This window comes from Ammospiza nelsoni, chromosome 2 (assembly GCF_027579445.1).
Source record: "Ammospiza nelsoni isolate bAmmNel1 chromosome 2, bAmmNel1.pri, whole genome shotgun sequence".
Lineage (NCBI taxonomy): Eukaryota > Metazoa > Chordata > Aves > Passeriformes > Passerellidae > Ammospiza > Ammospiza nelsoni.
The window spans coordinates 28,248,390-28,263,415 of NC_080634.1; the positions used below are offsets into that span (position 1 = coordinate 28,248,390).

The window sequence follows — 15,026 nt, forward strand, 5'->3', positions numbered from 1 at the left end:
GCAGCCAAATGATGACTGCTTGGAAAGAAAAGAACCTACAGAGAACACATGGGTTCTCTCAAAGGCAGTGTGGCTCAACTGTTCAACAGAGACATTTAGAGGTACAAGCATTCACCTTTATGTTCAACATTGTCATCTCTGTCCCAGTCAGTGCTGGGAGGCCACAGAGGCCAATCCTGCTTCTTAAGACTACCCTGTTTGTTTTTTTTTAATGTCTAAGATTTTACTATGTTTAAGCACAGAGGTGGGCTTCATAAACTCCTCTGCTCAACCTGAAACCCCTCTCAAACCTGAAACCCCCTTTTGTGATGAAAGCAGAGCTCCCAGCCCAGGATGGACACTGGGCAATGTCTAAGTGATGGGAAACTGAGCAGGATTGAGAGTTACAGCAGCTTCTGGCCAAGAAGGTGTTGGTCACAGATGTGCACTTTGAGGCATGACCAGGGGAGACATCCTGAGAGCAACTATCCCCTGCCAGAGATACATGATATGTGAACAAGCTCCGATTTCTCAGGAACCTGAACTGGATCTGTTTTGCAACAGACAACTGTCCGTCTAGGAAGGGACAGGGAATCAGCTTTTAACATCATTCGCAGTTCAGACAGAAATTCAGTATCCCCAAGCCTCATCTAAAATTGAAAAGTGCCTCCAAAGGAATTGTTTGTTGCTTTGTTTGCAAAAAGTGCAAACAACACATCAGAGAAGCAAAAATGCCTTGGTGGATTGTTTGGCTGCACACTTAGTCAGGGTATATTGTAATGAGCCATATGCTAGCTTTGCATAGTATTATGGGGTAAGCCAGCTGCAACGAGCAGCTGATTAGTCTGGTTGGAAAAAATCTTCATTTTCTGTAACAGGGGGCCAGCAAAGGCAAGCATTCTGGCAGATACTGTCAACCCTCTGACTGCTCCTGTCATTGTGCTGTGGACCAGATGAAGTTAAGAGATCAAGAGAACCTCTGCTTTATTTTCATCCTAAAGGAGGGACCCCTTCTTAGCCCTGGACTTGTTTAATAGTAACAGGTTTTGTGAACCACAACCCTTTTATATTCCTGTGGAAGAGATTTCCACCACTCTTCCCATTCTCACTGCCATTCTCACAGCTGCAGTCAGACCTCAGTTCTTTTGCCATTCAGTGCTCAGCATTCAGCACAGCTGATGTGGTGGAAACCTCCTGTGAGGTGGGGGTGGAGGCCATGAGGAGATGGGAACCTGATGAAGTGCAAGATTGCACAATTGGCAGCAGGACTGCAAATGTCCTTTCTGGCCCAAATGCTGTCTCTTGCTGTGGCCCAAAGATAATGCCTACATAGGAGTATCACAAGAGAAGGCAAATATTTCCTTCAGATATCTGCTTTGAACAATTTGGCTCCTGGGGACTTTTCAGAGTCAGAGGTGTTTCCTTTTTTAGATAAACCTCAGAGGAATTTTGTACTGTTTAGTACTTGTTGATCCTTCACTTGAACCCACTTATCTTCTGTCATCTACAGCAGTCTGGCTACAGAGTCTCATATCTAACTCACACTATCCACTCATGGATGACCTGAAACTTCCTCCATCAGGAACAGAACTTCTTCAGATCTCACCTGTGCCAACTGCTGAATCAACAATTTGTGTGAACACCTTTGAATGGGGGTAAGCAATCCCCAGCCAGAAGGTGGGAACATCAGAAGTTCTTTTAAGGTCTTTTTTAAAACTACTATTGATTGTGTTTCCAAAGAAAAATGACTGGCCATTATCAGAATCTACTACAAATGAATATAGCAAATCTGGAAACAACATCAGTGAACCAGAATGAGTTTTTAACTCTAAAACACGGATTTTACTTTTTTATTATTATTATTTTAAATTTTTGTTTGTTTGTTTGTTTCCCAGAGAGAAGCATAGCTTAGGGTTATCCCTTTGCATTTACATATATCTAGTACTTTGAATGCTCTGGGTCATCATTACATACAGACAGAAAAGGGCAGAATATATCAGGAACTATTATTTCAGAAAGGCTGAAAAAGAAGCCATGCAGCTGTCTCAGTTTTGGGTTGCCCAGATGAATTTAATGTGTAAGTCTCTAATGGAACAAACCCATGAAGCAGTAGTAACAGAGAAAGGGTTGGGAGCGATGTGGAAAAACCTAGAGGGCACCACATTTATGGCTAAGAAGCCTGATTTGCTCTCATTAAAAGAAAAATTCCCCACAGACAGGAGTATTAAGAGTAGTCTTATTTGACATAGTTATTAATGAGGAGGAGGAGGTAGCAAATTGTACATTAATGAACTTCACAGACAGTAATTCTCTGGGAAGATCTGAGGGCTCCAGCAAGGGCAGATCATTTGCTAAGTGGAGTGCAGTACTGTTGTTGACTGAAACCTCTAAATATTGCATCCAATCATCTCCAAGACCATTGGCCTCATGGGACACTGGCCTTTCATTGCCAGTGAGTTTTTCTTAACTTGTCCCCATTGGCTCTTGTCCTGTTGGAAGGCAGCACTGAGAAGAACCTGGGCTCCTCCTCTCCATTCCTTTCCATCAGGTTATCTACACACATTGTGAAGTTCTTCCCTGAGCCTTTTTAGCTTTAGGCTAGACAGTACCATCTCTTGGCCTTACCTTTCATGACAGATGCTCCAGTCCCTTAATCCCCTTCATGGCTCTCTGCTGGACTCAGTTTGGGAAGCAGCAGCACCAGAGGAGACAGCTCCCTGACAGCTGTTTTCCCCAGGCACAGGGCATTGCTGCACAGTGTTGATACCTGTAAGGCCAGTGCTGTAACTTCACTATGGTCGGGCCTGGAAGCTGAATCAGAGGTGTTATCTCAGCAGAGGCGTGGCAGGAGCAGAGCAGAGGCATCATCTGGAAGGCAGCACCCCATGGAGGGGAATGCAGAAAGCTGACTCTTCTTAACTGCTGCCCCTATAGCAGGCAGAGCCTGGAGCTTGGGTGCCTGTAAGCAAGCAGGGAGCATAGGGAGGAAAACCTCCAGGCAGGATTGCTGGAGGTCCCAAGTGAGACAAAGATGAGAAGTGCCTGGGGAATGCTGTAAGCAAGCAGGGAGCATAGGGAGGAAAACCCCCAGGCAGGATTGCTGGAGGTCCCAAGTGCGACAGAGATGAGAAGTGCCGGGGAATGCAGGGTGCACTCGGGGGGCAGTACAGTCCTGACATGTACCACATCCTTCCCCAGGGTCTGTTCACCTTGGCTTAAGAGCCAGGGAGGAGCTGGGTGTTGATGGTAAAGCTCCCTGTTACTGGACAAGCTGGAATAAAGCTGTGGCTGCAACAAAGTGTGGCTGAACTGGCAAGAATGGGAAGGATGCAGCGGAGATGAGTGCAGAACTCCCAAACACAAGGACATGTCCTCCACATCTTAGCTGAGCAATAAAATGAGACAAGTGCAGTTGGGTGAACAGCAAAAAGGTCCTGACATTTCAGAAATCCTTTGCTGTTTTGCCTTTAATCAATCTGTAGTAAGCCTCAAATATGAAAAGAAGTGCTTAGGGCAAAGGTGAATTTCATTTTAAGAGTAAATTGCTTTGATGATTGTCGATTTGCCAAGATTTTTTCAGCACAGAAATGGTATTATTTCCCAGGCTTCTGGCATGGTCCTAAAGGTCATAGCTCATGACAACTCTCTTCCTTTCTATTGTTCATACAATAAAAGCTACAAGCATAAAGATGTTGCTGCTGCTTCTCGGTACCGCTACGTTAAAAAAGTCTCAACAATATAACTTGTTTCGTGTTCCTGGAGCTATATTGTAAAGGTGTAATGAAAATGGACCATGAAAAGATCATTGTCATTTTGCAAGATGCCTATTTCACTTGTATTTATCTCCCTTCCCTTCTCTATGCAGTAGAGTTCATGCTCCTTCCAAAACTAGTCCCATGTCTCTTTCTAAGTGAGAACTTCTACCCCATGTAGGCTCTCATTTTTTTTTCCCATAAAATACACTACAACTACAGTTTTGTGGAAATTGGTGTAACGGAGAGAGGCACGTCCTTACCAGGCATTAAATCAAGAACAGCAAGATTTGTGTGGGTGCTGAACTGACCTCTAGTGGCACCTACACAATAGCCTTATGGCAGAATGTCAGATTCGGTTTTTTTTTTTCCCCCCCAACTATCGGCAGGTAGGCTATGAAGCATCATTACAGAGTATTCCACAGCCGAGGTGTGTCAGCATTTTGGGGTCCGCTGTGAACTGACAGAAGTTAACTGTGGGTACAGCTTCCCACGGAAAGTGCACACTGGGACTCCACTGTGCCTTCCTGGACGACGGGAGCGCAGCTGCTACGCGGACAATGCCATAAAACCGGGAACACCTCGCCAGCACGGACCCAGTGCAGCCTTCTCGCCCAGCGTGCTGCCCTGGTCTATGCAAGGGTGCAGAGGCAACACCTCTGTGCCCCTTCCCCTTGCCAAGAGCTGTGCCCAGGTGTGACGGCAGGAGGCATATCCCCCAGTGCCGAGCTCACTGTGAGGGCCCGGCCCGAGGCGCTGCCGCCGCCCGCCGCCCCTCACGCCCCATCCCAAATCGCTGAATCCCGGCCCGCGCGCCTGCGCTGAGGCCGCGCGCGTTTCCGCTTCCCCGCCGGGCGCCCGGGAAGGAGGGAGGTGGCCGCATCCCGGCTGCTCTCCCCGGAGCCTGCGCATGAGCGCCGCATCGCGCCTCCCGCCCTTCCCTCCTTTCCCTCCTCCTCCTCCCTCTCCTTCTGTTCCAGCTCCGCGAGGGCCCGGCCGCCGCTCCGCGCCCCGCCCCGCCCCGGGAATGCGCTGCTCGGCGGCCGCTCGAAGGATCTGCGCGGCGGGCGGGGAGCGGGATGGAGGTGGAGGAGGCGTTCCCGCTGGTGGGGCAGATGGGCCCTTACCAGGTGTACCTGTGCGTCCTGCTGGCCGTGCTCCTCCAGGTGAGAGGCCGCCCTTGCCGCCCGCTCCTGTCTCCTGTCCCGAGGGGGAAGCAGTGCCGGGAGGGGGAGGCTCTGGCTGCGGTGGACAGCTGTTCCCAAAGTGTTGGCTGGATGTCCCTGCGAGGAGTGCTGCCCGCTGCGAAGGCTGGTGTGGGAGGGCTTCTGCTGGGGGCTGCTGTGGCACTAACACGTCCTCCCCTCTGGGTCTGTCCTGCAGCAGCTGCTGCGCTCCTGGGACACAGGTGAGCTCTGCCCAAAGGCAGCGCTCAGTTGGGCAGAGTGTATCTGGGGCAGGCAGCTGATGCTCTCTGCGCCGCATTTCCTGGGCGGATACACCTTGTGCCACTCGGGGAGCACTTCAGGAGCTGGTCAGGTGAAGGGCTGGCTGAGGTTAAACGGAGGTTTCCGTGACCTGGACTGGAAGACGTGGAGTTCTGTAAGAGGCTCTGCTGGGAATCCTGTGCAACCCGGAGTTTATGGGCTAGGCTGGGAATTTCTAGGTTGCATGTGGCTTGGTTGTCACTGATAAAAGTGACAGGTGGCCACTGATACCTCTGTATGCAGAAGCTCTCGTGTAACCAGCTGACAGGTGATGATTGCTTATGGTGCTTTGATTTGCCCTGACTTAACTCTTAGAGTACAGGGGCAGTGTCTCTCCATTAGGTATTGGATGAGGCCCTGCATTTTGGGTAGTCAGGTTTGCGATATACAAAGCTGGAACTCTCCTGAGTTTCGTGATAGAAGTGGAGTCCAAAATAACAGTAGAGTGCTAGAGGAGAGAACACTCTTCTAGTGCTCTAGAAGAGACAGGCTCTCTGGAGAGAGAGTTTCAGAGCCTGCATGTACAACTGATGTGCTCTGCAGCCATGTTTGTCACCTTCCAATTTCGTTTCATCTTTGTGCATTTTCCTGTGAGGACAGGAAAGGAAGACAAAAATAATATATGAACTGTCACAGTCAGGCGTAGGACTGAAGTATGGTTTGAATCTGAGAGAAGTCTGGTTTACCCCATGTTAGCTTCACAAACTTCGTTGTCATGAATTCAGCTAGGCTGATATGTGCTGGGTTACTTCCACTGTAGCAATCTTAATAGTTGCAGGAAGGAAGAGGGGAATGTAAGTGTCCTCCCTCCTCTGCTGACCCATTTTGTACTAATCAAGAACTGCAGTCATGAGCTGTGAGACTGAAGAGGTCTTTTCGTGGCAACCCCTACTTCCCCTAGACTGACCAAAATATTAAGATGCTTTATGAGATGACCAAAGAAGATTAAGATGCCCAGTCCTGTTGGATGGGAGCTCTATACTGGGTTGCAAAGTTTTGATGATAAACAGCAAAAGCTTTGTAGGTTTCTATTTCCTTGTTCTTTCTTTTCTTTCTTTTCTTTCTTTTCTTTCTTTTCTTTCTTTTCTTTCTTTTCTTTCTTTTCTTTCTTTTCTTTCTTTTCTTTCTTTTCTTTCTTTTCTTTCTTTTCTTTCTTTTCTTTCTTTTCTTTCTTTTCTTTCTTTTCTTTCTTTCTTTCCTTTCTTTCTTTCCTTTCTTTCCTTTCTTTCCGATTTATATGATTTAGCTGATAAATTCTTGAAATTAGACATTGCTTATTCTGCTGGCCAGCTGGCTAGTAAATGTATATGTTCACTGAAGATTAAGAATTAAGGAGGCAGTAGTTACTTCTTTTTCCAGTGCTGGTCACATTCTGGAATGAACTGCAAACCATGACAAGTGCTCTGTCAATTTCCAGAATTTTTAGTGTGGGTCATCTGTTCCATAATGTTTGTGTTCGTTTGTTTTGTTTTTAATGGATTAACTTGCATTTCTCATGAGACAAGTAAACAGAAAAGTCTTTGCAAATCCTGGAACTAATTCAGAATAAATAAAGAAGGATAGCAGGTTTGCAGGTCTGCTTTTTTTCTTCTCATGTTATCTTTAATTCTTGAACTGTACCAATTGAGTATCATCCTCCAACTCGTAGGCTTTCTTTACTTCAGATCATGCAGGCATAGGAGTCTGTAAGGAGTTTAGATGTGAAGCTTGTTGTCTTTCAGTTCATTGGTAGATTTGGATTTATTCATCTGGTTCCTGCTTGGGTGGTTGATTGCTCTTTGTGTTCCTTTATTGGTGCCAAGTTACATAATGTGTCACTGGGAGGTGCGGGAGCGAGGCTGAAGGCAGGTTCCACGAGTGGTGTTAATCTTTTGTCTGGTTTATCATCAGCCTTTGGAGGATGGACCCAAAGGTAAGTGATGTATCTTGTGTGTGTGATGTAGAATGTAGATCTAGGAAATCATGGGCTCCTGTAGTGGATTAGATGCAGCATATGGCAGCAGAATGAGAATTCTTGGTGGTCTGTATCACTGGCTGTGCCATGATTATTCCATTTTGTTGCTAGTTTCCCTGTCCCCTTCCATGTGCTCCCACAGCTGGCCTATATCTTTATGTTGGCCTGTTGGTATAAAAAATATTTCTACATTCTTAAAGGTAAGAACACCCAATGTGTGAAAATATTTGTCTGCTGTGTCAAGTCCCTTCATCTTTGTAGCCAATATCCAGACCTTAGACTTTGTGCTTTCCCTTCCCAGTAAGATTCCCGGTGGGTGCACTTGCTTTTGTTGTAGGCTTTTATGCTTTTTCATCTTTGCATGTTATTAATCTCTTTGAGTTTCATACTTTATAAGTACTTTCCTTCATTTTAGTTGGTTTTTTAAATATAAATTTCTACAGTAAGCTACTTCCACCAGCTAGCCTTAGTGATACACCAGTGTATCTGGTCTCTGAATTCTAATTACGGACATAGTTTAGTTCACATTTAGACACTTCTTTGTGTCAAGCTCTACCAAACACTTCTGTCTGTAGGGGTGAGACTTTCCACATGAGTCAATTTTAGGTGAGCTTGAGTGAACTGATACTTGATATGTGGAATGAGCTTACTGACATTCTGGCAAAAACCTCCAGGTTGCTTCTAATTAGAAAAATGTTTTCCTGTGTTATCAGTGTAAAGTGTGAGTCTTGTGGGCTCCTTCTTTCATCCTCCCTGATTTCTATTATCCTCTGCTACCTGCTGCTGTTACTCATTAACCTGCTGAGCTGTTATTATATCAAGGTATGTCTGGCTTATTCACTACCAAGTTAATAGGAATTTGGAAGATTTTTAGGTGTATTCTATAGCAATAGTTGCTGACTTTATAATGGACTGACAACAGAGAAATGTTTTTCCAAATAACATGGAGTTACAGAAACACCAGACTTACCTGAAGAATGACTAATGATGTGAAATTGAGGCTGGATTAGTCTTGCATTGCTAGTATATCTTTAAGAAAGTGAGGAAGAAACAAAAGGAGCTGATAACTCTTAAAATACTTAGGACTTTATTTTGAGCTTAAAGTAAGTACTCAATGCCTGTTGATTACCAGAAAGGTTGTCACAACGTTTTGAGGAAATTATACTGAAGTATTATTAAAGAATAGTCTTTTGGTGTTTAGTGTGTGTAGCAATGTGAGCAAAATCCCACACCATGATCAGATACTTGAGAGCACACAAACATACTTAAAAATAAAAAGTTTTTTTGTCTCTTGTGGTTCAACATACCTGGTTGAACAAGTCTGGCCTGTGCCAGTGAGTTGGAGCTACAGGATTGCCCAAGCCCAAACAGAATGGAGATGTGCTCTTACTGTGTCTCCACTAAAAGGCTTTAAAAAACATGTTAAAATTCAGAAGGGAGTTCTTGTTTGCACAGCTGAAAAAGCCTTTGCCTTGACTAATGTGCTTTGCACAGTAATATGGATAATTACCAAGGGTGGTTGTTCCCATCCATCTTGGGAACTCCTTACTAACTGAGAGGAGGATGTAAAAACAGTTAAGATAGTTACATCAAGTTGCTTGAATAACACCTTTGCCTTAAACTGTTTGTGATGCAGTGCAGCTGTAATGAGTGTTGTTGCTCACATCACTTTACTAATGACAACAATATCATGTATGACTTATGTCATTACAACATCCCAGTGCACAAAGATGGTCTTTAATCCTCTGCACAAATGTTTTGAGGGAAAGCGCATTCTGGGGCATGTGGCTTAAGTACATTCCAGATCTCTAGAAATAATTCAGAAGGAATAATGTCTGTCTTCAGACAGAATGCAGATGTGATCCCCTATGTAGCCTTGCCTGTTTCTTGACATTTCTTATTTATGCCCTGTACATATTCTACCTCTTTTAATGGCATGAGACATCACTCTATAGTTGGAATGACAGTAATGAAATACTTGGTCAGTGAATCTTCTTTTAATACTTACATTTGCTCGAATCTTTTAAACTTTTCTTTGAACCAGCCAGAACTGAACAACTGTACATTGAACAACTTATTCCCAGTCCTTGATGATATATACTATTTGAACTTATCTAAATAGGAAGAGCAAAACAAACTGGAAATGTAATGAACAATTTAAAATTAAGAAAGGAGAGGGATATTTCACAAATTGCATTACAACTCTGGTATAGTGTGCTGCAGTTGTTCCAGGGGCATCATGACAGGGACGGTGTTTACCCCAAGTTACTTGCACTGTAACTTAAACACAGTTCAAGTACAGGTGTCTGAAAGGTAAGTGAGCAAGGTGGCAGATATAAAAAGGATTTTCAGAATTTCTGTGTAATCTTTTTTGAGTTTGATTTCCTCAATGTTTGTTTTGTTTTCTGTATGTGGGAGAAGTATGAATTTTAAGTCTGTCTGATTCTCAATAAAGCAGTTGCAGAATGTGTGTCAGACATGTGCAGCCACTTCCGTGGAGGAGAGGCTTTAGATGTGGCATGAATACAAACATAAAATGTAGGGACCCAAATGTTTTTCTTAAGGAAAGCTTTGTATTGTCACATATTTTTGTGCGTTGTATCCTAGTCAGAGCATGCTTATTCTGAAGGATGTTGTTGCTTTCCATGTAAATATGATGAAGGCTTTTAGAGTACTTGCATTGCTGAATGTAAATCCTTGTTCTGGTATAGCATCCTCCTCTTTGGGAGGACAAGTAAATGAGGTGGGTGTGAGTATGTAAGCTATTGATGCATAAAGATGTGCTGCTACTGATTTAGCTAAGAATATTTCCATCTGAAAACTGATGAAACTGCTAAGTGAAGACAGATCCTACCATTTACTTCAATTGGGTGGGGGGAATCTTTCAAGAAAAAAAGGTAGTTCTTGGTTCACACATGACATTTGATTTCAGTGGTGCTAGCCAATAATCCTTGGTCTCTGTCCTTCTTTCAGATCCATAACTAACTTACTTAAGAGAGACAATCACCTGCCTTTAATGTTATTATATTTATAACATAAATATATGTTATAAATATATATAACATATGACATATAACATTAAAAATATGAATGCAGCTGATGCAGACATTGTAGTATTTTCTGAAGATAACCTAAAACAACCATGCTGGGCTGTGACATGCCTTATTAGCAGTGGGGTCCTTAACTGTCAGATAGATTGCAGAAGTCTGGATGCTAGCAGTTGTCTCCTTACTGATGAAATTTAAAAAGCTAACTTGCTTCTGTTTGTTTTTTTTTTTAAAAAGAATCCCTATTGGAGGGAAGTTAGGAACATGTAATCAGCTGCCTATGCCTTCATCTTCTCTTACAGTAATGTTGTGTCTTAATCAAACCAGTGCATCATTCACATACATTTATCTGCTTTACATTTATCTGCAAGAGTATGATCAGAGCAAGCTCGAGGAGAGAAGAAATGTGAGCTGTGACTTCAAGACCTTTCCTTCTTTAGCTGTATCTGAACTGCAAAGCACATGCAGTTGAGCTCATATTTAGGTGTTTTTAAGTGCCAGTTGCTGGATGTTCTTGCTCTTCTAATGATCACAACATTCACTCTGACACTAAAACACACATTCTGTGTGGTTTCTACCTGTATAAACACCTCTGCTCAGGTTCTGTAATTTAACTTACAAGGCTGACTTCATCCCAAGAAGATGCCTGTTCAGTGCGCTGTTGTGAAGACCTTAGCAGGACTACTGCTGATGGGTGTAGCAAGAAGTGTGAGTTTTGGGAGAGGCACAGAGCAGCCATGCTGAAGGCTTACCAACAGAGGGAATGTAGTAGAGTATTCTGCCTGTTAAAAACAAAAAGCAACCCTAAAAGCAAACCAAAATCCAGCTTTCTTCTTTTTTTTTTGAAAGAGGAAAGGTGGCTACATGGTGTGTAGAGTGAAGTTGTCAGAAGGAGTTTGCTCTGGGGCTCTTTGCTGGAGCTGTGGCTGAATGCCTTGATTTTTGCAAAGTCTTTTTACCAACAGGGAATGGAAGGTGCCTGCAGGCACAGTGTCAATAGTGATTGTCATCTTTATATGGGCTGTGGGTACATATGGGGAGATATTTTCAGTTTCTTAATAATAAAGTTGTTATTATACAGACTACTTGGTGCTATGGGATCATATTTGGACTTGCTGAAGCAATTCCATCTTCTGCTGTTTGCCTTTCAGTCTGGCAAACTGCAATCCATCCAGCCAGTCTGTCCTCTAAGCACCCTTGGAAGAGCAGCCTGGGAGTTAACAGGTATAATTCTACTGGGTAGCAAACACTATGGGTTAAAAATATTTGTATTATGACACATTATCTCCCCTTCCTTCTCTTCTGCCCCTGTGTACACACAGTCTCTGACTTGCCATGTTTTGTAGGCAATAAATTACCTGTGTTTTTCCACTAGCAATATCAAGGCCCTCCTCACTGACACGTCTCCATTTTAGAGGCTCTAAATTCCTTTCCTCTTGGGTGAGAGAATTAGTAGGTGTGTAATTGAACTCAGAGTAGTTGTTTGCCACTTGCATGAGATAGTTGCTCTTCATTTCTGATAAAGTTTTGTGTTCTCAAATGTCTTTGTTATTTTAACTGGAATAGTTAATATAACTACTTCTTTAAGACAGTGCTTCTTGTGTATTGTTTACATTAAGCAAAACCTGTTTACTTTTTCCAAGTGTTAGCCCAGTGGGACTGGAGTCCCTCTGGAGCAATAACATCTGTTTTCTAGGTCTTGTCTGTTTACAATATGATCTCTGACTAAGTTTGCAGTGTAACCTGGTTAAACGTAGTGTTTACCTGGTCTTTTTTCCAGTTGTGGTGGGCTCAGGGTGAAAGGGTGTTAAGAATTTGCCTTGGAAGGCTTGATGAAGGTTTTGAGATCCTCATATAAGGAAAGATGGAGCGAGTTGTGTTTGTAGCTTACAAAACTTTGTGGTGTGATGTTTAGTTAGTGATGTCTTAAAAATATATAAATATCAGAGTCCTTTAATATCTTTCAATTTGTAGACCCTTGACAGACTTCCTCCTGAAGAGGTTATGCCTTTTTACAGTAAATTTAAGAGTGCTGAAACAGTTTTGTAATTCTTAATTATTTTTCTGAGCACTTTTAAGAAATAATTCAGTGAATTCTGAGGCCTCTAAGCTGAAAATTAATGGTTTAGCAAGTTCCACAATGTAACTGGAAAAATGTATTTTTTCAGTTCTGGAGCATCACACTACTATTTCATGCTCTGAAATAGTAGTAAACAGAAGACATTTTCAGTTTAAAAAAAACCATAAACAAAACACAAGTAGATCTAATTGCTTGCCCTCATGCAGGTCCTTAAAATGAATAAATAAATGAAAGTAGCTTATACAAATGTCAGCATTGTCTTTTAGTCTGGATACTTAAACAAGAACTTTGGAAGTAATCACTAAATTACCAAGTTAAATGCTTGAGCCAAGAATGTGCTTTTCTTATAGTCTTAGCAGAACTGCCTCTCTGAGAGCAGGATGCTCACCCAGTATTCCTTGGCAGTGTCCCAAAATGTCATGCACAGGTGAGGACTTTGATCTCTTAAAATACTGCCTGTGACTCAGGTAAGTTTATAGCCAACACAGACTGCAAAGTATGGAGAGAAAGAGAGGCAAACGTGAAATGCAGACAAAAGAATAACCATGCTTGTGGAAGCAGGACTAAACGCTGCCTGGTACTTGTCAGCCCACAGTTCCTGCTTTTTTTTGCCAGCAGTTGCTGACTATTTTTCATGTTACCCTATAATACCATTGGGATGGTCCACTCCGGGGCTTTGCATTATATGTTAAACTGGAATAGGAACTTACACCACTTCTTTGCTTTATTCTTGTCTAAGTCCTTTTCCTCATAAGAAGAATGGAGTGGCACCTTTGATGTGATATTGGTGGAACTATGGAGCTGGTGCTTGACTGAGGAGTTGTGGCACTTGATTGCACATTAATGTAATTTGCCTTCCTTGACTTTTCCTATTGAAGCTGAGGTAGTATTGATAGATAGTGCTTTTTGTAATTTTGGTTCATGTGTATTGCCTCGGTTCTTTAACTTACCAGTCCGTGAGCTTTCTTTTTGCCTTGTGTTTCTAAAGGCAGAAAAATAACTTCATCATTCATGTTCAGAGATGTGTCAGCCTGTGATGTGAGTGAGGGTGCTGTGTTCCCGTGGCCCTGTCAGACAAAGGTGTGTACGCGGAGATGTTGCAGAGAGCTTGTACAATGAAGGTGTTTGTTCTTCAGACTCCAGTGTTTGCCCATGAAAAGTAAAGCAGCCCTTGTCTGTGTATGGCAGCAGTCACCTGGCTTGTGGGCACCCAGGCTGAGCAGGAGCAGCAAACCCCTGCTGCTGCCACTGCCCACCAAAATAACCCTGAGAATGAAACACAGCTGAGAGGGGTGTGTTGGGATATTTGGAACCGGAGGGGGAAGCTTGAGGGGCATTTTCCACAAACCTTTCGGAGGTGAGGCTCTAAGAGTTGTGGTCTGCTGTGCAGCGTTTGTCTCCATTGTGGACATTAAAGAATTTCTAGGTTGAAGTTATGTAAGGTTTTGGACAGATTTTGGACTTTTTGCTGTGGATTTTGGAGGCTAGCAGTTTCAGGCTTAAAAACTCTAAACTGTGTAGGTTTTCTGTTTTCTCTGTTTGTCTGCAGAAACCCTAAGGTCTTTCAAAATATGTGTCCACTCTGTCCTTGGTGTCACAGGTTATAACAACCAACAATGGTTGCATTCTGCATGGGAAGTATTTTCTGTCAGAATGGGTCTGGCCTTGGTAAGGAACTGAGATGTCATGTTCTTCTGCACGTGGTGATTCTTTGCTTTAACTACAGCTTTTCCTCTGTCTTACTGTGTTCTCCCTCTTACCATGCCACCAGGAAGGGAAGGATACTTTCATGGAGGAATGTGTTGTCAGCAGCAAAGAATAATTCTGAGGCATGAAGACATTGTAGGGCTTTTCTACATAGGAGTTGTTGAGGAGAAAAAATAATGTGAATTTAAAGCCAAATCACCCTTTGGAGATGACTTGGAGCAGATGACATCATCAGATTTTCAAAAATGAGGTTGCCCTCCAGCTTTTCAGCTGCTTATCATGGGTTCAGAAGAAATTACTCTAATCCTGAACTGTAACCATCTCTCTATCAAAAGCTTCTGCCAGAGCAAGGTCATTCATTGTTCTTCCTTAATTTCTGTCTTTCCTCAGGGTGCACTTTTAATGTTTCTGTATTGGAAATGTCAGAAGTTACTGTCTTACTCATTATTTTGTTCAGCAATGAATGCTTCCACTGATACTTGTCTAGAATGACCAGGCTAGCTGAGAATTGCTGATGAGGTGACTAAAACATGTTGAAAGCTCCTCTTCCTAGAATCGAAGTCTTGCTTTTGTTTTTTCATTTGTGCTTCATAATGGGTAAATTATGAGGTCTAAAAGAGTTTCTTACATTATTTTTGTGCTCATTTCACTATACACAAATGAAACTTTAAATTCATTCTCCCCCTTCCTTGCTAGTCTTATTGGAGGTTCTGCATCTTTCTTGGATGTAATTTATTATGAAAACAAACACCTGGAAAACTGGTCACTTCTGTTAATTTTAAGTTAATTTCGAAGTGTATTAGTGAAATAGCTTGAACTGGCTAACTAAAATCCCTTCTACTTAGCAGGGAACATGAAAGTTTACAGGTTATTATGGCATTGCCTTTTAATAAATTCCCTTACACCACAGTCTTCTAATTTAGGCAGACTATAAAATTTTAACCTAAATAGAATATTGACAAATAGGAGAAACTTCAACTAACAGAACTCTAAGCATCTCATCATCAGTGACTGGGAGCT

The 15,026-nt window shown here is 42.8% G+C and overlaps 1 protein-coding gene across 1 annotated transcript in view; it reads left to right on the plus strand.

The window, feature by feature from the left end:
* Window positions 1-4,750: 4,750 nt before the first annotated feature.
* SLC22A15 (solute carrier family 22 member 15) overlaps window positions 4,751-15,026 on the plus strand; it is a 32,901-nt gene continuing 22,625 nt past the window's right edge. Inside the window, exon 1 of the mRNA XM_059466234.1 lies at window positions 4,751-4,897. Coding sequence (XP_059322217.1) covers window positions 4,811-4,897 — 87 coding nt within the window. The 5' untranslated portion in view covers window positions 4,751-4,810. The remainder of the gene's footprint in view (window positions 4,898-15,026) is intronic.